The sequence below is a fragment of the Amblyomma mixtum genome, chromosome 8, assembly GCF_055824585.1.
Source record: "Amblyomma mixtum isolate Tamu chromosome 8, ASM5582458v1, whole genome shotgun sequence".
Classification (NCBI taxonomy): domain Eukaryota; kingdom Metazoa; phylum Arthropoda; class Arachnida; order Ixodida; family Ixodidae; genus Amblyomma; species Amblyomma mixtum.
In genome coordinates, this window is record NC_143019.1 from 138,375,792 (window position 1) to 138,400,032 (window position 24,241).

General features: G+C 47.1%; 1 protein-coding gene across 1 annotated transcript in view; it reads right to left on the reverse strand.

Annotated features, from left to right (window-relative positions):
• Positions 1 to 24,241, reverse strand: part of BBS1 (Bardet-Biedl syndrome 1) — a 71,616-nt gene that overhangs the window by 45,523 nt on the left and 1,852 nt on the right. The window contains exons 2-4 of the mRNA XM_089557962.1: positions 15,962 to 16,206; positions 8,009 to 8,157; positions 6,309 to 6,355 (exon numbers count right to left, since the gene is read on the reverse strand). Coding sequence (XP_089414088.1) covers positions 6,309 to 6,355; positions 8,009 to 8,157; positions 15,962 to 16,206 — 441 coding nt within the window. The remainder of the gene's footprint in view (positions 1 to 6,308; positions 6,356 to 8,008; positions 8,158 to 15,961; positions 16,207 to 24,241) is intronic.

The following is a 24,241-nucleotide window of genomic DNA, read 5'->3' on the forward strand; positions in this document are numbered from 1 at the left end:
TTCCATTCGACCGGCGCGAACAGATCAGCTTCGCCTGTCGCTGCATTAGAGTGCTACGCCATCGCCTCAGCCGAACCCCTGTCGTGCATCCTTTCGCATTCAAAACACGTAAGTAGTCTTAAGTTCCCTCCATAATTAAATGGACCACCAAATGCCCCCCACACCCGTCATATTACAACATGAATATACCAGTGGTTTAGCCGAGAGAAGCCTTTTACATGGTGCAGTTAGAGATGTAAAAAGCTCGCCATTTTAAGATTTAGCCGGGCTGCACTATACGTAATCGATTTCGTACGAAACTAGGCTATTCCCCTGAGTTATTCAGCAAGGCAATGTAACCAGCAAATCGGAGGCTTACTTTTATCTCTCATTGTTCCCAATGCAGTTCTCTGAATACCTCCCGTAAAAACTCGATAAATAGGGAACGTGCCTCCAGCGGCGCCCTACCTGGTTGGGCGCCCTACCTACCTCTCTGCGCCCTACCTGGTTCTCTGCGGAGGACAGTGGTGCCTCTGTAGCCGCTGTGCGTTTTTTTCCATGACCTTCACAGAGGCCTCTTCTACACACTGGTAGTGCAACATCTCCCTTACCACTAAGATTTAGACTGAGTCCATTGCTTTCTGCTAATCCCTGAAGACTATTTATGTGTTGGTTATTTTTTATTTCGTTAACATTACTATCTCCACTTTCGCAAAACCTGTTCATCTGGTTTAGTAGGCCAGATCTGAGCTCAACGAACAGCTTAAGCTGATCGAAGCGATCTAGAGGGCGGCAAGAAACAGTAGAGTCCTGGACTAAGGACCCAACCCTGTTCTCTCATAATACTTTTCTCATTTCCGAAAAACCTTTTCAATAAATCAGTCAACGTCCATCTGGAGTTGTGTGATGCTGCCCCCACCCTCCAGGCGCCTCCCGCATCTTTTCGCACCACCCTCCAGAATCCTCCACACACCAAAAAAAATTGACGGTCGGTTTGCGTTGTTTGGCCAGGTGCGAATTCGGTGCCCTAGCAGTTCAATTTTCACTTCGGTTCCGGTGTTCGGATCTATTGCTCACGGATGGAAGTTGTTCGGATAGCGATAACGACTTTACGAACATATACGCAGAACTGGTCATCCTCTACATTCATATATTCCTAGGAGTCCTCACACCACTCCTTGCGCAGTGGTGCAGCGGTTAAGCGATGCGCCACTACCCTGCGATGACAGGGCTGCCACCAGCGTTGTAAGACTCAGATTGTTCTTCCAAAGCAACGTCTCGCTACCAGTCATGAATTGAGTTGCCACCTGCCACGGTGGGTGTACGCTCACAATCCGGTGGGGAGGTTGCAGTGTGTGAGTAATCGGCTCATCAAGGCCCGACCGGTGACCGCACAAACTGACCGAGAGGCAACGGCTTTTCTCCTGAGTGGAATCATCACTGCCAGACCACTAAAACTGGGTACGGCCCTCCAGAAGGCCGCACCCAGCACCCATCTACCTACTGCCACCCTTCAGACGCCTCACCTACGATGAGCACACGCAGCAACAGAAAACCATCAACGTACAAACTGCTAAGGCACATTTGCCGCATCGCAGCGCATAATCGCCTGTGTACATTTTAACGCGACAGTGTTGAAGGCCCCGTTCACTAGAAAATCCGCGTCATCACAACCTGCCCACCGGATAATGAGCAAACTGCGCACCGTGGCAGTTAAGTTAATGATTTTTCACTCCGGAAGAGCAACCTGGAACACTGGTAGTACCTGTCATCACACGGCACTAGCGCATGGCTTAACCGCTGCACCATTGTGCCAGGAGGGGTATGAGGACTCCCAGAGATCTGTGAAAGTAAAGTAGAGAATGACACTCTGCATATATGCAAATAGAATTACACTATCGCGTCATACCCTTAAGGGAGAGTTTAAGTGTCCCTCTAATTTTTCTGGTGTTTAACAGCTATTAAGGCGATAGCCTTCAATGCCTCATCCTTATCAACAGAAGGTTCTCAGCAGAAGGTTGTCAGCAAAGGTGTAACGCTTTTCTAGTCAGACCAGAAAAAAAATTTTCTTGCACGATGGGATTCGAACTACCATCCTCCCGTTCCGCAGCCGAGAGTGCTAATGGCTACGCTACTTCCTGCCAACGCATTATTTTTCTTTATTGCCTGGCTTTTACACATAACATACAATAAAACAAATAATCAACCAAACACACTAAATGCTATGTACATACACTGTCGTAGTCAGCCAGCATGAATCTGCCTTCGTCAGATTAAAATTCATGCAAATTGCACCGCGGCTATAGTCTTGAGAGCCAATCGGGAGGCTCCGCAGCGGCTTTCTGGATAGCCATAAACCAGTCCATGCTTTCCCGAAAGTAATTTCGGGCAGGTCTTGCGTCTTTGTCACAATGGTAGCCTGCCATTCTGGAGCGCCGTATACAGTGAAGGGTTATCATCATTATTAAGTCAAACGGTAGCCCATCCTCATCTTCCACAGATAAGTACCGGATGCCATACGGGTCTAGAGGTAACTCTTTCTTCAGGGTTCGCGGCAATCCATCCCAAAAATAAACCCCTTCCCAACAGTGTAAAAATACGTGGTCTGTTGTTTCCGGCTTCCTGCAAATTATACAATGAGATCCCCAGGGTGAAAATAATTCCTTTCCCTCTAAAAATTTATGAACCGGCAGGGTTCCGCTGTGCAGCTTAAAAAAGAAGGTTGTTGTTCCTGGCGGCACCTGCATTTTCTTAACCCTCTTTAAATCATCTCCGCCTGGGCCTCCACTGTGCAAGGCCCTGTACAAGGGAACTGGGAAAACTATATCGCACAAAGCACGGTACAGTTTCTTCCGTTTCACTCCGTTTGCTCTCTTCCGTTTATAACCGAACTGTAAGAGAACAAATAGCAAAAATAGAACCAAGTAGAAACATGAGGATATGGCAGCAGTGGGAGCTCACTAAAGAAACTTCAAAAATTAAAAGCAATAGAAAGAGCTACCTTTATACATCATGAAGCGAAACTACAGGAAACGGAGCTAAAGGCACTGCTTCAGGAGATGCTAAAACAGGAATGCCGAGCGCCTGGTAAATGGATAGAATAGATAAGAAAAACGAAACAAAAGCTAGAGCTAATAGAAGAAAAACTTTATCGGGGAGCGCTGGCGAGGGCAAGGGCAGAAGACACACCTGCGGGGGAAGTGCCAACGAAACGAGCGCTTGGTTTAGAAAAAGTCCATGCCGAAAGAAACCACGTTAACTAAATAGAATGGAGAGGCGTTTTAACAACGGACATCGGTCACATCACAGCAGCCTTTTTCGAGCATTATCAGGCGCTCTTCGCATCGCATCCGGTAAATGCTAGCACATTTAAGGAGGTGTTTCTAGTCGAGATACCGCGTCTTGACGACGAAACAGAAGACAGATTAGAGCTGGACATAACGCAAGGGGAGGTGGAGCAAGCAGTAGACAGTTTAAACCCCGGTAAGGCGCCTGGACCGGACGGGTTCAGTGCGGCTTTCTATAAAGAATTCAAACATGTTATTTCTCCGGTCTTGAACATAATCTTTAATGAAGCCTTTAAATTAAAAGCCCTGCCTCCGTCCTGTGGGTCATTTCATACTGTTCTGAATCCCAAAACGGAAGACATAGATTACGACAGGTTACAGTATACCGACAAACAGCACTCACTAACGTCGCGTACAAAATTTTCATGAAGGTTTTGGCGCGAAGGTTGCAGACTGTTATTCATTACTTAGTCGGTCCCCATCAGACCTGCGGGATTAAAGGGCGGCCCATTTTTACCAATATTCACGTAGCGCGCAGTCTTAGAATGCTGTGATGACACTAATGGCCAGGTGGCTATTCTCCAGATCGATCTAGAAAAGGCATTTGACTGTGTCGCTCATGAATTTTTGTTTGCTGTATTAGGCAACCTTAATGTAGGTTCCGTTATCTGTGAGAGTGTGACCCTGGCATACCGGAACTGCACGACGAGATTGATTGTTAATAAGAGTTTGGGGTCCCCATCAGCGTGCAGCGTTCGGTGCGCCAGGGCTGTCCCCTCAGCCCCCTTTTATTTTGTATTTACGTCGAGACCCTTTGTTTGAAAATACTGGAGTATCAAATACAGGAGTATCAATGGATTCAGTTTACAAGCAGCCGAAGTAAAGCTCTTGGCGTACGCGGATGACATTGCTGTGTTTGCGGATGAGAGGAAGCATAAGCGAGGCTGTTAAACGCGTACGCGAATTCAGCCAAGCTACAGGCAGCGGGGTTAATTGGTCGAAGTGCGTCCGGCTTTTGCATGGAAGGTCGCCATCTACGCCTGAACGGTTCGCCAGTGTGCCTTGGACGACGACACCAGATAAGTACTTGGGCGTTACGCTCGATGCTTACCGAGACAGTGAACAGTACTGGAAAGCACAGGTCACAGAGATACAGGAGAGAACGGATAAATGGAAAGGAACAACCTTGTCGATTTTTTGCCACAGTCATGCCAACGCATATGTAGTTCTCCTTGTCTAGGACGCTGGAGGGTGTTTGCAGAAAGGCGTCGAATCAGACGGATGCCTCCCAAACTCCCTCCAGTGTCTCCAGCATTTAAGATTCACAAACAATTGTGTACTTAATTAACATCTTAACCACACATTAGTGACGCAAGCAGCAACACCGCGCTAAAGGCTTTCGCCTCACCACACTTGCGGTCAACAAAGTGCCCCCCTGAATTTTTTTTATCGAGCCAGAATGGACGCAGCATCACCAGCGTCAAGTTCACGCAGCAGCTGGTGCAGGTTTTTTCCCTAAATCAAACGCGGTTCTTTTTTGGAAGCAGAACGGGATGCTGCAGTTTCGCATGTAGAATACCTATAAAAAAAACTGTGCGTTTTTGCTTATTTTGCGTCTTTCCTTATACTGTTCTGAAATACGCACGCCTGCTTTCACTTCCAGCTATTGCAATCCACTGCTGAGATTCTAAAACGTAGTTGCTTCACACGCGCCTTCGGCATCGTTTAAAATGCCATCATCATCACCATCAGCCTGACTGCACCCACTGCAGGGCAAAAGCCTATCCCATGTCTCTCCAAATAACCCTGTCCTTCTTTGCCAGTTGCGGCCACTGTATCCCCGCAAACTTCTTAATCTCATCCGCCCACCTAACTTTCTGCCGCCCCCTGCTCTGTAACGGTGACGGTGATCAGCGCGAACGCAGACCGCGATTCGAGCACCGCACGTCATAGTTGAAGGAACACCAACACAGCGGTCCTTGGTTCTAATGTAGACATACTGCAGTGCACGCAGATGCTAAGGCCGGCGCGCACCAAGGTTTGCGTTGCACAGCACTAGCCTGCGCTAAGCCAGCAGTGAACGGACGAATGAATGTTACCGCTCACGACGCTGCACAACATGGAATCTCGACCGCTCAATAATAGAGCAGCAATGTTATGCTTGATGAATAAACAGCGCCAACGAAGACGAGCACAAAAGACAAGGAAACGGACGACACAGCGCTGAACCGCTGTACCGTCAGAATTGTCGCAACTCCCACGCCTCCTTGTTCGCGGTTGTTGTTGTTCTGACTGAGAGAAGGATGAAGAGGAAAGTGCACGGACCTGCCGGCTGGCTCAAGCCGAGCCACCACCGCCGCCACGTGCAGATAGAAGAGAGTTGAAAGATAAGAGGAAAAAGTGAAGGAAGAGACGCGCGTCACAACAACCGCGTCCGCCGAAGCGACTGAAACAACAGCTACCCCAATCCCCCTTCAGACCTCCTTGTTCGCGGTAGCAGTGATCACCACTGTACAGTGTCCGGACGCCGTAAGGAACGCAGTCTTCAGATTCTCCCCGCACCAGTTTGACCGAACTTATGCGGCGATCTAAACCAGAGTCGCGCTGTAGGAGGACCCCGAAGCAGCTTCGCATATCTTGTATTAAGGCTCGGGCCAAAATAGCCGAAGAGTACGCACATTAAAGACTGTGCCATGTGTGGTGATGTGGTACGGGAGGACCTGCGTATTGCACCGAGTAGGACAACCGCACAAATTATAAAGGGAAGCAGAGGTGTATGCGCAGACATTACATGGGTGGAGCTCCCGAATTGAGTCTAGAGGCTCCACCAAAGCGCCTCCTTCGAGTGACTAGCAGGGTGGCCTTTCTGCGCCCTACTTTTGTCTATCCTGAGGTAGACAGTGAGACGGCGTCAAAATCCTATGTAATGTTAGTCGTATCAACAGCAAAAACACCGTCGATGCACAGCACACAAATGCGCATGCAAAACTAGGCACAGGTAGTACAAGTGTTGCAATGCACGCTTCAGCAAGCGACACTCACCGCAAAGCATCCAGGGCCTCCCTGAGGGCATCCGGGTCGGCCGGGTCCTGAAGGAAGGCAGCCAGCAAGTATGTTAGAACTTAAACGGCATGCGGTCTGGATGTTTTCCACGAACTGTGAACGACCACAAACTCGGGACGACGCTGTAGAGTGGAAGAGTGCATGGTGTGCCTGTTCCAGCACCAAGAATTTGAAATCTCACTCACACTGTATATGGCTCCCATTGTGAGAGAACATAAGAAACTTTCACTGATGCTATGGCACCTCGACACTCGTGCGTTTCATTTTTACGCAGTTCTGGTGTTTTCACTTTTCACTCCGAATGGCTACACGCCAGCCAATGGAGATTAACGAGACAACAATCAAAGTGCCCACCCAAGAAACGAGCCTACGTATAACGTGCATGAAAGATCTTTAATAATAAGGAAGTAATTACTCACTGACATCCACCCGAGCGCCTACAAAGGAAAGCTGTACAGCTTTCTCAGAAACTTCGTAGTTAAAGAAAAATTCGTCCTGGTCCGGGGTTTGAGCCCGGGACCACCGCTTCACCGGAGCAGTTCCTCTACTAATTGAGCTAGGCGGGACGGCAAGCTTATGGTAGGGCGAGAGCGAATTGATCAATAACTCTAAGTGGGAACTGTGTTGGTCAAATGTTTACGGGAATCGACCAAGGTGGAGTAGATTTGTAACAAGGAGTAATGTCAGTGAGTGGATGTCAGTGAGTAATTACTCCCTTATTACAAATCTACTCCACCTTGGGGGATTCCCCTATTATTTTGAACAGCACTTGAGCTGGACTCCTCATGTAGACAAGATACATGCACTAGCATGTATCTGTTGGCATGCTGTACAAAATTAGGTACCTGCTTCCTGCCTGGCTAAAGCGCCGGTTATACTTCGCCCTTGTTCAATCACATTTCAATTACTGCTTACTAATCTGGGGATCTACTACCAAGTCTAACCTTGACAAATTGATCCTTCTTCAAAAACGAGCTATGCGATGCATCGAAAACCTTGAGCGGCTGGAACATACGGCCCCGGTGTTCCTGAAACATAACGCCCTAAAAATAAATCAGTTATATGAGCTGAAACTTGCTACCCATATCAGGAACGAAATCATGACAAATCCTTCAGTGTTTACTAACTTGCGCCAGCCCAGCACAACTCGGTATAACATTCGAAAGAATTTCTTTAGATTACCCGCCATAAGAACGAGCTATGGTACACAAACAATGTCGTATTTAATCCCTAATTTTATGAATACACACCCACCTTTTCTTGACATATCACAGCAATGTAGAGCACTCAAAACCTTCAAAAATGCCTTCCGAACCTACATACTGTCCAACTCAAAGCTTTAAGCATACATGTTTTGATAACCAACTAAACTTTTTATTGGGTGTTATTTATTTTAATGTTGTTACATTAGCACTTGTATAATGCTGTAATCCTTTGTACTTTTCTACGCACTGTAAGGGTGACAGGGCCCTCGTCAGGCAGAGAACATCTGCCTTTTGCTCTGTCATCCTAGACCGCCTGTGTCTGAAAGAATGTTACAAATAAATAAATAAAACATTTAACCATGAAAGATCTTGTGGATCCATCCCTCAAGCATTCGTCTCCGTCCCGCTCGTACAGCAAGCGCATGCTCACATACCGATCCTCCAGGCGTCACCAGCCATCCGTGTGTACCTCACCTGGTGTCTGGTCCAGGCCTCTTTCTCTGCCTCGTCGGCGGCCGTGTGGGGCAGGCTGAACTTGTAGAAGGGTCGCAGGTTGCGGTACACGTACAGGCACGAGCCCCCCGCCACGGCCACGGCTGGGGGCTGTCCCGGCGGGGCAGCCTCTGCGGTGCGACCCAAATGTTTCAGAAATGTTGTCGGATCCTTATATTCAAGCACCAAGATGATTTTTAAAGCGAAAGCTTTACTACTTGCACTTTCAGCCTTTGCCGTGGCGCGGCGGTGCCACCACTGACCTTTAGTTGACCTCTGTGTGACGTCATGTATGACATCACGCCGAAGAGAAGGGCGACCGACTCGCGCCGTCGCAAGCCGCGGCGGTGCCACCACCGGCGCCTAACCCCTGCGCTCTCCGCTAGGAGCGCAACAGGTGTTGTGACGTCACGCCGAAGAGAAGGGCGACGGACTCGCGCCGTCGCAAGCCGCGGCGGTGCCACCACCGGCGCCTAACCCCTGCGCTCTCCGCTAGGAGCGCAACAGGTGTTGTGACGTCACGCCGAAGAGAAGGGCGACCGACTCGCGCCGTCGCAAGCCGCGGCGGTGCCACCACCGGCGCCCAACTCCTGCGCTCTCCGCTAGGAGCGCGATTGTGGCGTTACGCTGAAGAGATTAGGATCGACTCACATCGCTAGAAAGCAGTAGCTGTGCCAACCACAAGCGGCTTAACATAGCTTCGCGATCTCGCGCCATCCGTGTGCGACGGCGGTGGACATGAACGGCGGCTTGACTGGACTGGATTGTACTGGATTGGATTGGATTAGAATAGATTAGATTAGATTACATTGGATTGGATTGGATTATATAACAAATGCATCGCCACAAGTCTAACCACAAGCACCACCACCAGCTACACTATCAGCTGAACTATGGCGTAGGTACGGATATTGCTTTCGCAATTACCGGGCTTGACCAAGCTAAGCCACAGCGAATTTTTTTTTGTCACACGGACCAAGCGTCCCGCGAGATCGCAAGAGACCTTTATGTCATCAAAAGCGCGAACTCCCACGCAGGCGATGAGGAACTGTCATTTCTGGACAAGTGGTTACAAGCATCCTTCCTTAGATGATCACTTTTGTAGCGTTTTCATCCTCGACTGCCATGTGCACTGTTGCTCAATGTGATTCCATACGGTCCATTTTACTTTTCCTTGTCTTTTTTTGCATTGCATAAAGTCTGCCTAGCAGTAAATCTTGAACTGCGAGTCCGCGCCTGCACCGTGCATACTCTGTTCTTGTGCCGTGCCCGTTTCGTGTAGTTCTGAGCGAATGATCCCAAACCGAATTGTCGGAATTTCAGCGTTAAGCGTTTCCCAGATTTCTCAACAGTGAGGACCGTATATCCTCGCACATTCTATCATGGACTGTCGCAGCCAGGGTGTCGAACCGTAACCGAATCTGATCCCGAAACCAGAACCGAACCCGCATTTTTGCCCGGAACCGGAACCGAACCGAACTCATACTTTTTTCGCCATCTTGGAAGTGAACCCCAACCGGAACGATTAAAAGAAACCGTCCCGAACCGGCTCGGGACTCGGTTCAGCCCCACTTTTTTTACAACCCAGCATACTCTTTTTTATTTTTTTACATGTGCGAGCGCGTAGACTTACATATCGAAAGCTGCCTGCGCTAGGCAGAGCAAAAATGGCATCGAGTCTATGCCACAACAAAATTGAAGGAAGTCTGATGTCTTGGAAGAAACCTATTTGGCGCTCCTGTAATATGTTTTCGGTCATTCTAAAGCACTGTACGCCAGATTTATGTCAAATCTTGAGTTTAATATCATCCCCCTTTCACATGTTCGCGTACAGTTTCAATCGAATTGTTGGCCCTGCTCTAACTCAGAAATCCCCGATTGAGAAGGGCTTCCCTTTCTTGTGTCATGTACACCCCGCCCAATATTTAAATGGCGTGATTTTCGCATGCTTAATTCCAGCCTGTAAAAGGCTTCGCGCTAAACCGCTGGAATATTCATTGAAGAAGGTTGGATAGCTGGGCGAGTTTGTGATAATTCATCGTGGGAAGGAACAGCGCGAAGAAGGAAAAGGATGAAGCAAGAAGACTGCACAGACAAGCGCTTCTTGCTTCGTCCTTCGTCTTGTTCGCGCTGTACCCTCCACGATGGAATATTCATGCTGTAATTTAGCAGGATGCATTGTTGTTGGCAAGTTGGTTCATATTGCATTAGAACGATGGGATGCGCACATGCGCTCGGCACCTGCACTCGGCACCCTCGGGATGCGCTCGGCACTCTGCAAGCTGAGTCACCTGTGTGCCCGCATCGGAAGACATGCTTCCAGAAAGAAGAAAAATGAGTGAGGCGTGAAACATAAGAACCGCTATGTGGACTGCCAGGTTGGCGTAATATATCAGATACCATTAACATATCGCAAGGTTTACATAGAACAGACAGGCCGCTGCATCAATATCCGCACTCGTGAGCACTAATGGTCAATCGAAAACAAGGAGCAGCGTCACTTGCCGTTACATTGCCTGGAACACAAATGCATGCCTCTCCTGACACAAGTAAAGATTCTACGCAAGTGCCGTAACGATAAAGCACGGGAAATTCTCGAGGCATATTTCATCAAAAAGAAAGGAAAAGATTGCATCAGTGACACATCAATCGCACTTTATAGTAGAGAGACACGTTTCCTCGAAAACATGATGACCTGAATCCACCTAGTGTTTTTATCTCGTTTTTTATTCTCCCTATCTGCCTTGATTCCCTTTGTTGCCAGTGCTGACATGCTTATGTATAAATGTCAATTCCTTGAATAAACCTCAGTTGCTAGCTTGCGCCCGTCCCGTCTTCTTTCTTGTGATTGTTTCATATGCGCATCCCATCTTTCTAATGCTGTAATTTGACGCGTGTGGGGGCATTTTGTGGTCCATTAATATCATATTATGCTTCAGTGGAGTACTTGCCTGATTAGACCGAAATTACCAGAAATCCGCGTCGTCTCCGTCTACGAAGAACCAAAATAGGCAGTACACCCAATAATGGTTCTGGTTCATCTCGCTTCGCCCCCTGGGTAAACAACTTCCCTTCCCGTGCTAGACAAGTCGCTTACCAAGAATAAGCTCAATTGCACCATCAGACCATTGCTAGGTACCCCCTTTGTTTCGGCTCTTCGTAGCCGCAGACGATGAACATGCCAATATTTCTGATTTATTCAAACAAAATATTTTAAAAAATGGACCACCAGATGCCCCAACACGCGTCAAATTACAGCATGAATATGCCACCGGGTAGCCATTGCCTTTCACAAGCTGCAATTAGGGATGCAAAAATCATGCTAAAGATTTGGCGGGGTGTACCATAAACATGGGGAGCATGGGCGCAGCGACCAAACCGCGTTGTGCAAATTCACTTTCGGAGCCATTCGTTGCCTCAGATAGCAGACACTAAATAAGTCCCCTCACGATGGCCCAGTTGCTGTGGCGGTCGGCTGCTGATTCCAATGTCGGTGGCTCGACCGCGAGGTAGCATTTCGATGGGGGCGAAACACAAAAGCGCATGTGTGCTGTGCAGTGTGAAGCCAAGTTGACGAATCCCAGTTGGTCTAGGTTAATCTGGAGCCCTCTGCTACAGTGTTGCTGACAGCCTATGCGTCGCTTCGACACGTTAAACCTCTGATATTAATATGATTATTGCAAAAAAAAAGAAGGTATCAATTGGTCCAGCGTTTATTGCCAGGATCCCGACATTCTCGTTGCCCGTGACAGAAATAAGCAAGGAAAGGCAGGCTTGTAGCAGTGGTAGATATTTAACAAAAAAAATAAATAGCGATTACACAAGTATTTGATTTATGGGGGTTTATCGTCCCAAAGCGACTCAGGGTATGAGGGACGCCGTAGGGAAGGGCTCCGTTTACTTTCGGCCACCTGGGGTTCTTTAACTTGCACTGACATCGCACAGTACATGGGCCCCCCGAATTTCGCCTCCATCGAAATTCGATGGCCACGGCAGGGCTGGAACCCGCTTCTTTCGGACCAGCAGCCGAGCGTCATAACCACTGGGGCCACCACGGCGGCGATTACAGAATGGGGCAATGCCAAAATACATGCACTCGCTGGCATGCACTCGCTGGCAGGGGACCCTGCTCACCGGCGTATCGTTTGGGCTCCTGCTCACATGGGCCTTGAGGGAAATGAGGCAGCTGACGCCGCCGCCCGCGCGTTCTCTCACCGGACATTCCCCTCCGACCCCGACGATCAGGAACTCGAATTCTCTCCAGCTTACTCGTTTAAAGACATTGCTTTACGTTATCAATCTAGCTTTGGGCTGGCGGTGCGGCTGCCACCGCTGCCCATCTTCCTCTTTACAATCTATTCGTTGTGTGCGTCGCTACGAGCGGCCATTCCCCGCATTTATCCGGCATGTGTTTGCTTGTGTCAAGCCTGATCTCGCAGTGAAATCAAGCGTTGCTCGGGAAGAGCAACCTGGGCCTCACAAGCCCCACCGATGCCAGCACCTGCCAGAGAATGGCAGTGGCGCATCGCTTCACCTCTGCACCACTGCGCCAGGGGCATCATGAAGACTCCCAGTGATCTATGAATGTCCAGTAGCGAATAACCAATTCCGCATGCACTATGGGCATTATTTATTTATTTATTTATTTATTTATTTATTTATTTATTTATTTACTTATTTATTTATTTATTTATTTATTTATTTATTTACCCTCAGGGCCGTTAGGCGTTACAGAGGGGAGTGGGAATAACATGCAAGTACAAAAAACAAAACAGCAGCTAGAAAAATTGAATATAGTTACAGCACACACTGGTATAAAATCAATAACATAATTAACAAAAGGCAGCATTTCACAAAACAAAACACAAAAGAGAACAACAGCTAATAAATTAACAAAGTTATGGACATATACTTATATAAAATTAATAACAGTGTTACGAAATGCAGCAGTATCAGTAATTACAGCAATATTGTGGGGAAGGTGATTCCAGCTGACACAAGTCCTGGGTATGAATGAATAATGAAAACATCTTGTGCGACACGGAGGGATCCAAACTTTGTGGCGGTGATCAATGCGTGCTGAAATATAGGGTGGTCTTTTTAATAACTTCTCTTTAAGATGAGGATTATGATAAATTTTGTGAAATGTACATAATGAAGCTATTGACCTGCGATGGGAAAGAAGCTGCAGGGAAAGGTGAGCTTTCATGGCAGTTGCACCACTAGTACGATGATAGTTGGAAAGTATGAAGCGACAACCGCGGTTTTGAATTGATTCTAAGTCAGAAATGAGAGATTCGACCCCAGGGTTCCACACCGATGAAGCATATTCCAGTTTAGAGCGGACCAATGTTTTGTAAAGTAATAGTTTTAATGAACTCGGTGCACATGAAAAATTCCTGCGAAGGTATCCAAGCATGCGGTTGGCGTTATTTGTAATGTAGTCAACATGAGTTTTCCAGGACAGGTTAGAAGAGACGTGAACACCAAGATATTTATAAGACGACACAGTTTCAAGAGTGATGTCATTAATGCAGTAGGTAGAGGGTGTATTAGATAGACGAGAAATGGGCAAATGCTTGCATTTAGTAATGTTTAGCTTCATATTCCACAGGTTACACCAATCCAGTACCTTGTTAATATCTAACTGAAGAACACATACATCATTATCATCATTAATTTCGCGGTAAATAACACAGTCATCGGCAAAAAGACAAATGGAAGACGATATATTAGTTGGTAAGTCGTTTATATAAATGAGAAAGAGAATTAAACCATTAAGGCTATTGCATCATACCCTTAAGACAGAGCTTAAGTCTGATTTCTCGCATCTCTGTCTGTAGCCTGCTTGGCCTTGAAACCCGAGGGTTCCTCGAACCGGAACAGAAATGCTAGCGCACCTAATCTGCACTTGGACTAACCACGTTAAATTGTCCGCAATTTATTTACTTATTTATTTATTTATGACATACTGCAGGCCGTGAGGCCAAAAGCAGGAGTGGAATGCAGAGACAAAATATTACACAGATAAACTGCAACCTCAAAATGCAAACAAAACAAAGCACAAGCAGCAAGAAATCATTTAAATGCAACATATAGAACTAAACATGATTATTTTTAGATCAAGACACTGTACTGAGTAGGCTGGTAGACTGTTGTAATCAATTATTAATAAAAAGATAGCCATTATATGCAGTGTGGCAGAAATGGTTTTAAGGTTGACATCTAGCAAGTCATTTCGCTGTTGAAAAAAACACTGACGCGTTTCTATGCAAAGCTGCACTCTTTTGTGAAGTTATATCCCTAGCAGTCCTCTAAGAACAAGTTGATCTGTAGCGGTGTCTCGGTGGTTACTGCGTTCGGCTAATGCGCGCGAAGACGCGGGATCCAAACTTGGCCGCGGCTGCAATTCACGGGAGGCGAGCCTGAGAAGCTGCCCGTATGCTGTACAGTGAGCGTCGCAGCATCCTAAGTGGTTAAAATTTATCCGGAGCCCTTCACTACGGCGCTTCGTTCCCTCATCTATCCCCTCACTGAGGACGCTGACGAGGTCTCCACACGGAGTGCGACAGCCCTTTCCTCACAACCATTTATCGCCCTTAATTGAAGCATTAGAATCAGTACAAAGTCGAGCAGCCCGATTTATTACTTCATGTTATGATCGCAGGACCAGCGTTTCTGGCACAAAATCATCGCTTGGCATACCGCCACTGTCTTTTCGCGCAACTCTGCCTTTTCCACAAGTTATACTACAGTTTTCCTCAATTGCACTGCTCACTTCTACTCCCTCCCAATAGAACATCTCGTTGCCTTTCTAACAGTCTGAGCCTACAGCGTTTACATGGTTCCACCAATGCCTTTCAAAAATACTTCCTGGCATCCGCCATTGAACAGTGGAATGAGCTGCCTGAGGCAGTTGTAAATGAGCGCGATCCAAACAAATTCAAAACCCTGCTTTTATCTTATCTTTATCCTTAGCGCACTTACAGTGTAATGTCCGACACTTTTGAGTACCACCTCTGCACGTCTTACATTGTTGGACCCTTGCCTGCAAATCAGTGTTCCCATTTTACTCCTATTGATATAGCGTGATGGCCACAGTGTACCTGTGATTGTTCCCTCTTTCCTTTAGTAATGCTCGTTTAACAGTTATTTTGCCTTTTTCACTGTTACATTCCAAATGTTCCTATTGTTCGTGATTTCGTTTCTTTGCTCCCCCTTATGTAATGCCCCGCCTAGGGGTCCTTAACGAGAACAGAAAACTGGGCAAGTTGGAACGGATTCATCTTAAAGCAGCGCGGTACACAGGACGAGTGAAAGAAACAAGAGACCACACGAGCACAGTGTTTCTTTGACTCCTCCTGTGCATCGCGCTGCTTTAAGATGAATCCGTTCCAATTTGCCCAGTTTTCTGATCTCGTTAACCACATTTCTTGTACAATGGGCTCTTTTCCTTCTGTAACCTTTAACCTTCACAATCCAGCGGTTCTGACTGCTCTCATAGCAATCTGTGTGTGCAGAGCAAGAACGGCATCTTCGCATGCAAGATATCAGCAGTGCCCTACCGACATCCATGTTTTGTGCGGCTGGCTGCAGCCCTCCCCTGGGCACACGAGACGGATGTGCCGTATCCTTTGCTCCGAGTGGTGGAGGCAGGCGCGTTTCTACAGGATTTGTCTTCGAGTCCACTGCGGCCTTGCAAGGAATGAGCAACACCAACTCCGGCTTTAAGTGGACTGGTCCAAGACGGCTGACCGCGTTAACGAGTTTTTGAGCGCTCGTGTCGTCTTTTGTTTCTTTCACTCGTCCTGTGTATCGCGCTGCTTTAACATGTAGGGGTCCTTAAAGGAAAATAAATTATGATGATGATGATGATGATGAAACCAACCACGCCTGCCCCGAGTGAGCAAGGTGCATAACACGAGAGGCACGCACCCGTGCGGAAGGCGGCCAGGCCGCAGGGCAGCGCGGCCAGGGCCTGCTCGCCCTGCTGCTGCTGGCGCCCCCCGCGGAAGAGCCTCAGGCGACCCCCGTTGCGCAGGTCCGCCACCAGCAGGCGCTGGTCTCCGTCGGCGAGCACGTCGGCCGTGCACAGGCCTCCGGGTAGGGCATACAGCGAAGCGTACGGGTCGTGGTGGGCACGGAGCCACGCGCCGTTGCCGCCGCCAGGCGCACTGCCACTGCGAGACGGACATGCACGATTTATACGATAAACAAGGAAGGAATGCCACAGGAAAGTAATCTAGGTTACAATCTATCGTACACATTAGGCAGAAAGGTCATACAGTAGCAGTTCCCCGGCTTAATGTATAAGAAACGTGTTGCACTATCAGACGTCTTGATGTAGAAGGGTTTATAGCGCAAACAAAGACATGCACAAGAGAGACGAAACACATGCATAGCGCTCGTGTGTGTGTTTCGTCTCTCTTGTGCATGTCTTTGTTTGCGCTACAAACCGTTCTACTTCAAGATTTGGTTTGATTTGATTTGATTTATTTGTTTCCTTTCTGATACAGAAACTACCAACTCACCCAACATGAAGTTTTAATGAACACTATTAGATGATAGCCAGGAAGATTTACACACTCTGATTAATTTTTCTGGTGGCGAAGCGAACACTTCAGTGTCCACTTTTAGCGCAGTGAAGTCCGGTCTGATCATATTCAAAGATTCCACTGATCAGGCTCTACAACACAAGGCAATGAGATACCTAGACTGGCGGAATGCAAGTTCCTCGAGGTATGAGCTAGCGAAGGACAGATACACATGGAAAAGCACGAATAGACTGCTAGGGCGAAAGGGCGAAGAGATGCCGCGATAATGAAACATGGGCACTATGGAAAAGTATGAAGAAGCTAAAAGTAATGAAAATCTGTACTTCTGATTTTAAAGGGCAAAGTTATAGTGTGAAACTGACGGCCGTCGGCATCGAAAATAAGCTGTATTTGTAAATTTTCTTAAGCGGCAATGTGCTTCGAAATATCCAGCGTCAAAAATACGCATTTTAAAGCACATTGCATTGGTTTTCCCACATTGCATATTTAAAAAATGGCACCTCTCGCACTTCTTACGCATGAAATACAGGCTCAGTCAAGTGTAAAAGAGGCTAACCTAGTTTCGGCGACGATACTATGCCCAGCGACGCCATTTTGTAATTTGGTAATCATCATCAGCCTGACTACACCCACTGCAGGGCAAAGGCCTCTCCCATGTCTCTCCAATTAACCCTGTCCTTTGCTAGTTGCCGCCACGGTATCCCCGCAAACTTCTTAATCTCATCCGCCCACCTAACTTTCTGCCGTCCCCTGCTACGTTTGCTTTCTCTTGGAATCCACTCCGTTACCCTTAAGGACCAGCGGTTATCTTGCCTTCGCATTACATGCCCTGCCCAAGCCCACTTCTTCCTCTTGATTTCAACTACGATGTCATTAACCCGCGTTTGTTCCCTCACCCACTCCGCCCTCTTCCGATCTCTTAACGTTACACCTATCATTTTCCTTTCCATAGCTCGCTGCGTTGTTCTTAACTTAAGCTGAACCCTCTTTGTTAGCCTCCACGTTTCTGCCCCATAGGTGAGTACCGGTAGGATACAGCTGTTATATACTTTTCTCTTCATAGATATTGGTAAGCTACCATTCATGACCTGAGAGAACCTGCCATACGTGCTCCACCCCATTCTTATTCTTCTAGTTATTTCCCTCTCATGATCCGGATCTGCGGTAACTACCTGCCCTAAGTAGACATATTCTCTTACTACTTCTAGCACCTCGCTACCAATTGCGAACTGCTGCTCCCTTGCAAGGCTATTGAACATTACTTTGGTTTTCTGCATGTTAATTCTCAGCCCCACCGTTCTACTCTGCCCGTCTAGCTGATTGATCATGCTTTGCAGTTCTTGTCCTGAGTGGCTTAGCAAGGCAATGTCATCAGCGAATCGCAAATTACTCAGGTATTCTCCATTAACTCTTATCCCCAACTCTTCCCATTCCAGTCCCCGGAATACCTCCTGTAAGCAGGCAGTGAAGAGCATTGGTGAGATCGTGTCTCCCTGCCTGACACCTTTCCGTATTGGAATTTTATTGATGACTTTATGGAGAACTATAGTAGCTGTGCAATCGTTATAAATATCTTCCAATATTTTCACATAGCACTCTTCCACACCCTGATTCCGCAATGCCTGCATGACAGCTGAGGTTTCCACTGAGTCGAATGCTTTCTCGTAATCAATGAAGGCTATATATAGGGGTTGGTTATATTCTGCGCATTTCTCTGTCACCTGATTGATAGTGTGAATGTGGTCTATTGTCGAGTATCCTTTACGAAAGCCTGCCTGATAATTTGGTTGACTAAAGTCCAAGGTTGTCCTGACTCTATTAGCGATTACCTTAGTAAATACCTTGTAGGCAACGGACAATAAGCTGATCGGTCTGTAATTCTTCAAGTCATTGACGTCTCCTTTCTTATGAATTAAGATAATGTTAGCGTTCTTCCAAGCTTCTGGTACTGTCGAGGTCACAAGGCATTGCGTATTCAGGGTGGCTAGTTTTTGTAGCACAATCTCTCCTCCGTCCTTCAGCAAATCTGCTGTTACCTGATCCCCACCAGCTGCTTTCCCTCTTTGCATTGCTCCTAAGGCTAATGCGGGAAGCCAACTCAACAGGCTCTCAAATGCGTACTTTTCACATTCGGTATTTCGAACCACATTGCCGATTTAGAAAATTTAGATACAAGACTCACCTTCGATGTTAACGGCCATCAATTTCGCAATAGAACCTTGCCCCCTTACAATAAAAATTAAAAGGTGATTAGTTATTTTAGGTTAATTAATCGTCTAATTATTAATCGCTACCAGGTATATTATGTCCGCCTAGAAATAAAATCCACCTCAGCTGACCGTACAGACGTATCTCTCGCAGTTTTTAAAATAAAAATCTCTAAAGGTTAAAAAAATCGTCTTATATAACATAACTCGGTGCGCCGTAGACATTTCTTGCTATCGTGGTAAGTTTACGGAACTTAATATTGCTGCTTTTTCATAATTAAAGAACACAACTTCTGAAAATCTAGAAAACTTTGTGTTGATAAACCGCTACATAAAAGGTAGTTATTAAAATAAAATGTACCACGTGATGTTTTTGTTTTCAAAGGCTTCCGAATTGTTTTCTCTCCAATCGCAAACAGTTCTGTTAAAACATTTTTCGTCAAGTGTAAAAAGTTGTCTAGTGTGTAAAAAGTTGAGTATATTCCGAGTAGATGCCTCCAACCGAAGAGAGATACATCATTCCGCGCTGCTCCACTCGTTACGATAAAAGAACTCGTGCATTCTAAGTGCCGTCATTCTTAAAAATGTGTTGCCGGCAAATTCAAATTCAAATTTTATTTTGCCAGCATGGTGCAGATGATGGCGGGGACCCGTAGTAAAAGCTGCCGTTTGACAGCTTGACAAGGCCACGGGCCCCCACTTTGACAGCAATGCAGTGGTTTGGTTTTTTTTTTCACACACACGAAAAAAAAAAGAAAATACAGGAAATACAGATAACACAGGAAAAAAATACATATAGCAGAGCTGTTATCAGGTTACAGTAGTCAGCATAAAATCAACAGCATGGATCCTGTCTAAACACAAAATATAAACTAAAGGAACTATTGTTGAAGTGTTTTCACCTGAACTTTCAATTTTTGTGTCGGAAATTTTTGCTATGCAGCGTTTCTCGCCTTTCTGGTTTTGTTCGTCCTTTCATGGTCACCTTTACCGGTTAAATTGAATTCAGCGCAAAAAAACAGGCAAGGGACAAAGAGAGACACACTGAGACGTACACGAGCGCTACTACCAACTGTTTATTCATGCTGAAGTACAGGGGATATATAGGAAGGGAATGAAGAGCATGCGCGTAGCGAGGTACAGATAATGCACATCCGTCAAGCAAACGAGTTAATCAAAAAACGAATCTAAAAAAGCACATTCAGATGAGTATATGTGTACCGACGTGTCACTGACACAACGTTCGGACAGCTTTCTGATATAATAAGCTTCTAAAACGAGCCTTGCCTTATCATTACCGCTCTTGCCAAGAATCGTGGTCTTCTCTAATCCCGCCCTACATTTACACGAAGCAAGGTGCCGCACAAGATTCACATTCGTGTCGTTATTTTCTATGTTTTTGGCATGCTCCCGTAGCCGGTCATTAATACAGCGGCCAGTTTGGCCAACGTATGAAGCCCCACATGAGAGGGGGATGCAGTACACCACACCTATTGCACATTTGGCGTAGGCGAACCCATGTTTTTTGTTGCAGCCCCTGCCGGCACAACCAGTAATGCGAGGGCATAGCTTGGACAGCTTGTTTGGAGCTGAGAATACCAAGGGCACGTGGTGCCTGCCAGCCACTTTTTTGAGGTTGTGAGAGAGTTGGTGTACATAAGGGACCACCACCGGCTTAGAAGAAGGGGTTTCATGTCTTTTCTGGGCGCCTTTATGCTTCTGCAGGAGGGTTTCGGCAACAGCTGAAATGAGGGATTAGAGAAGACCACGATTCTTGGCAAGAGCGGTAATGATAAGGCAAGGCTCGTTTTAGAAGCTTATTATATCAGAAAGCTGTCCGAACGTTGTGTCAGTGACACGTCGGTACACATATACTCATCTGAATGTGCTTTTTTAGATTCGTTTTTTGATTAACTCGTTTGCTTGACGGATGTGCATTATCTGTACCTCGCTACGCGCATGCTCTTCATTCCCTTCCTATATATCCCCTGTACTTCAGCATGAATAAACAGTTGGTAGTAGCGCTCGTGTACGTCTCAGTGTGTCTCTCTTTGTCCCTTGTCTGTTTTTTTGCGCTGAATTCAATTTAACATGCTTCACCAACTAGCCCGGCAGCTTGCTCTCCTGAACCTTTACCGGTGCTTCTAATCCCTCGTATGTGTTGACGTAGTGTTGGTGTTCATGTGATTTGGTGCATCCGGCACTTTTTCTAATTAAATGTCACTGGCGAATTAAACTTTGTAGCTTCTGTCTACTGATGTTTTCTTTTTGTTATATGAAGCACTGCACGCGACTTTTCGCTGCCTGGCGGGCGCTGCGATACAAGCGCAATTAAGGCCTAAACTTGTAAAGTGTTTTAGTGCAAAATAAACTGATTGATTGATTGATTGATTGATTGATTGATTGATTGATTGATTGATTGATTGATTGATTGATTGATTGATTGATTGATTGATTGATTGATTGATTGATTGATTGATTGATTGATTGATTGATTGTCTCTAACGCTCCCAATGCGACATATTCTTGATTTCAACGAGGATGCCATTAACCAGCATTTGTTCCCTGACCCACACTGCCCTCTTCCAGTCTTTTAACGTCATAAATATCATTTTCCGTTCCATAGCTCGCTTCGTTAAGTTGAAGCCATTTCCTTAGCGAGGTCAGCCAGGGAAGTGGTCGGCAAGCGAGCTAAGCCGGGTGTCTCACGCGTGGAGTGCGGCGACGGCGGCCCCGATGACGCGTGGCCCAAGTTCGCCCGCATCCGCAGCCCCCCATCAGCTCCGCGAGCATCCGCAGCCCGACGCTCCCTGCGACCGGACCTTGCCACCCTGCAGCGAAGCCAACTTTTCTCCCCATTCGCTTCAACTCTTTTTCTTTGTCCTTAATACCCTTCCCTTAATGTCCTGTCGCTCCTCCTCGTCCTAACCGTCTGTACAGTGATGTTTTGTTGTTGTAACGTTGCTGTATAGTAATCGCCCTGATGTTTCCTTATATGTGTTAATTGTAGTGTTGCAACCTCATTTTGTGCTTGTAATTTGCGTCGCTCCTGTGTACACACGCTAATTTGCTGGGCTTTGTTTTGTACATTTCGTGTTGTTCTTTGCCGAAGTATAAAGGTGTTTCAGAAGAAACTTGCCTACGCCTCATGCCTCCGGTCAATGGCTAATCAGGCGTGGCCCCTATCACCGGTCAGCAGTCGAACCTCATCTTTTGCACGCGAGGTGAAGTTTGTCGCTCCTCCCCCTCTGAACTTACGGAGAGTGCAGTGGTGGGCAGGTTGGTCCAATTAATTATAACTTCGGCGCCAATCAACCATCAGTCCGCTGTTATAGCTCGGGTAGCAGCACCCCACCGCTGCCACCAGTTTTTACAACTCGGGGTAGCAGCGTCCCACCGCTGCCACCAGTTATTACAAGTCGGGTAGCGGGACCAGTTGTTGCGTCTCCCTGGGGCTCGTCCGGGATGAGGAACAGTCTGAAGCTTCGGAGTTGGGAAACGAAAAACAAACGGGTTTAATGGCACTTTTTAAGACACTTATTTACATACTGTACAAAAAAGCATGGAATCAAAAATTCGAGTTCATGACGTCGAGCCACTGGATGAGCCTTTTCCCCAAGGCCCAGAGCGTTCGTTCTCACTTAGGGCGCTGGTTAAATACTCTAAGGCTTCGCCCCTTCACCAGGCGGTGGCCAATTCAACACGAAGGCACAGTTCGGCACAGCACAGCAATCGAAGGCACCTGTTGCAGAGTCCACGCGTGGGAACTGGCGAGGAGAAAACGCAAGTCCGCAACTCCTTCGCACTGCGGTGCAACATCACTGCAAGCAGCACGTGTCTATGAAACACAGGTGTGGCGTAGGCATGCTGGCGCCGCGGCCGCAACACGCTGGCTCCCTCCGATTCGTTCCGGCTCCTCTCAGACGCGGTTCAATTCTTTCTTCCCCTGCCGTCTGTCCACCGTCGGTCGCTTCTTGTGGGGACCAAAGGGAAGGTCGTTCGCACCGAGCCGAGCCTGGGAAGAGCTCCATCGGCCACTTCCCAGTTAATCATCCTTTTTGGTGGGGTCATCGTGGGGTCAAACGACCTTTCGAAATTTCCGCTGATGTTGCCGCCACTGTGATCATCGCGAGTCGCAAGCTGAATCATGACACCGCCCACAATATCATGACAGGTAGTAACCGAAGATTCGGGCAACAAAAGTGAAACAATTACGAGAATAAGAATTTGGAGTAGTTCTCTTGGCAGGTTGTCTGAGGCTATGAATGGAAGTTTACCAATATTCCTGAAGAGAAAAGTGTATAACAGCAGTATGTCACAGGCACTCAAGATAACCGATGGTCGTTAAAGGTGCACTCAAGAGGAATCTGAACTCGTATTTTTACCGCTGGAACTCGATCTACACGTTCCGAGCGTTCTCGGAAACTTCGACATATTGCCCTGTGCGGCTGATTTCCCTTATTTAAATCGGATTAATGTCGGGCTCCCACCTTTTTTTTTAATTCCCCGCAAACGGCGGGAAGAGTCGACAAACCTTTCACCCAGTCCCGTGGCGGCTTGCTGCTCTTCCATCGGCGGAGTGATACGTAGTGATCGGCGAAAGCAAAGAATCCACGCGTATTTTTATTTCCGTGGGCCTAATTTGCATGTATGTAGTCTCTGACTAGACCTATTTATTCATGGAAACCTAAAAGAAACAAAATAAAAGCGAAAGGACAGTCGCCACGCGACTGCCTGAAAGGCACTCCATGCGTTGGTGGACTCCTCCCACCGTATACGGGGAATTTAAAAAAAAAGGCGAAAGCCGGATGTTAATTCGATTTAATTAGGGAAATTTGCCGCACAGGGCAATAAATCAAAGTTTCTAAGAATGCTGGCAACGTGTAGATGGAGTTCCCGCGGCAAAAAGACGAGTTCAGATTCCTCTTCAGTGCACCTTTAAAGGTAACGGACTGGATACCAGGAAGGTAAGCGGGGATAAGGTGGCCGCAGCTTGCTCAGGACAGGGTTAAGTGGAAGGATGTGGGAGAGACCTTAAATTTGTCCTGCGGCAGACGTAGTTAGGCCGATGATGACCGCTGACACTGAGGTGCACACATGCTTAAGCAAGGTATGTAGCAATGGTAGCACAGAGGACAAAGAACTCCCGCGTTCACCTACTAGCCAACGAAAATGTCATCACGTTCAAGAGCTTACGTGATGATGTTGATCATGGCCATTGCGGGCACTGGTATAATCCCTATCATGACCAGAGGGTGGTACGCTGCTATTTCCTCCCCCAGAAGAAGATGGGGCGAAGATTTCTTGTACGGGAGCCTGCGCAGACTCCTCAGTCTTACAGGAGTCGCGCGCTTAGCGTCGCTGTCCTTAGAAAGCGCAGTTGTATTTCTGCAGATGCGAGATGAACGAGTCGGCGTCGCCGCCGCGGTGGTATGAAGATTTCGCGGCTGCTA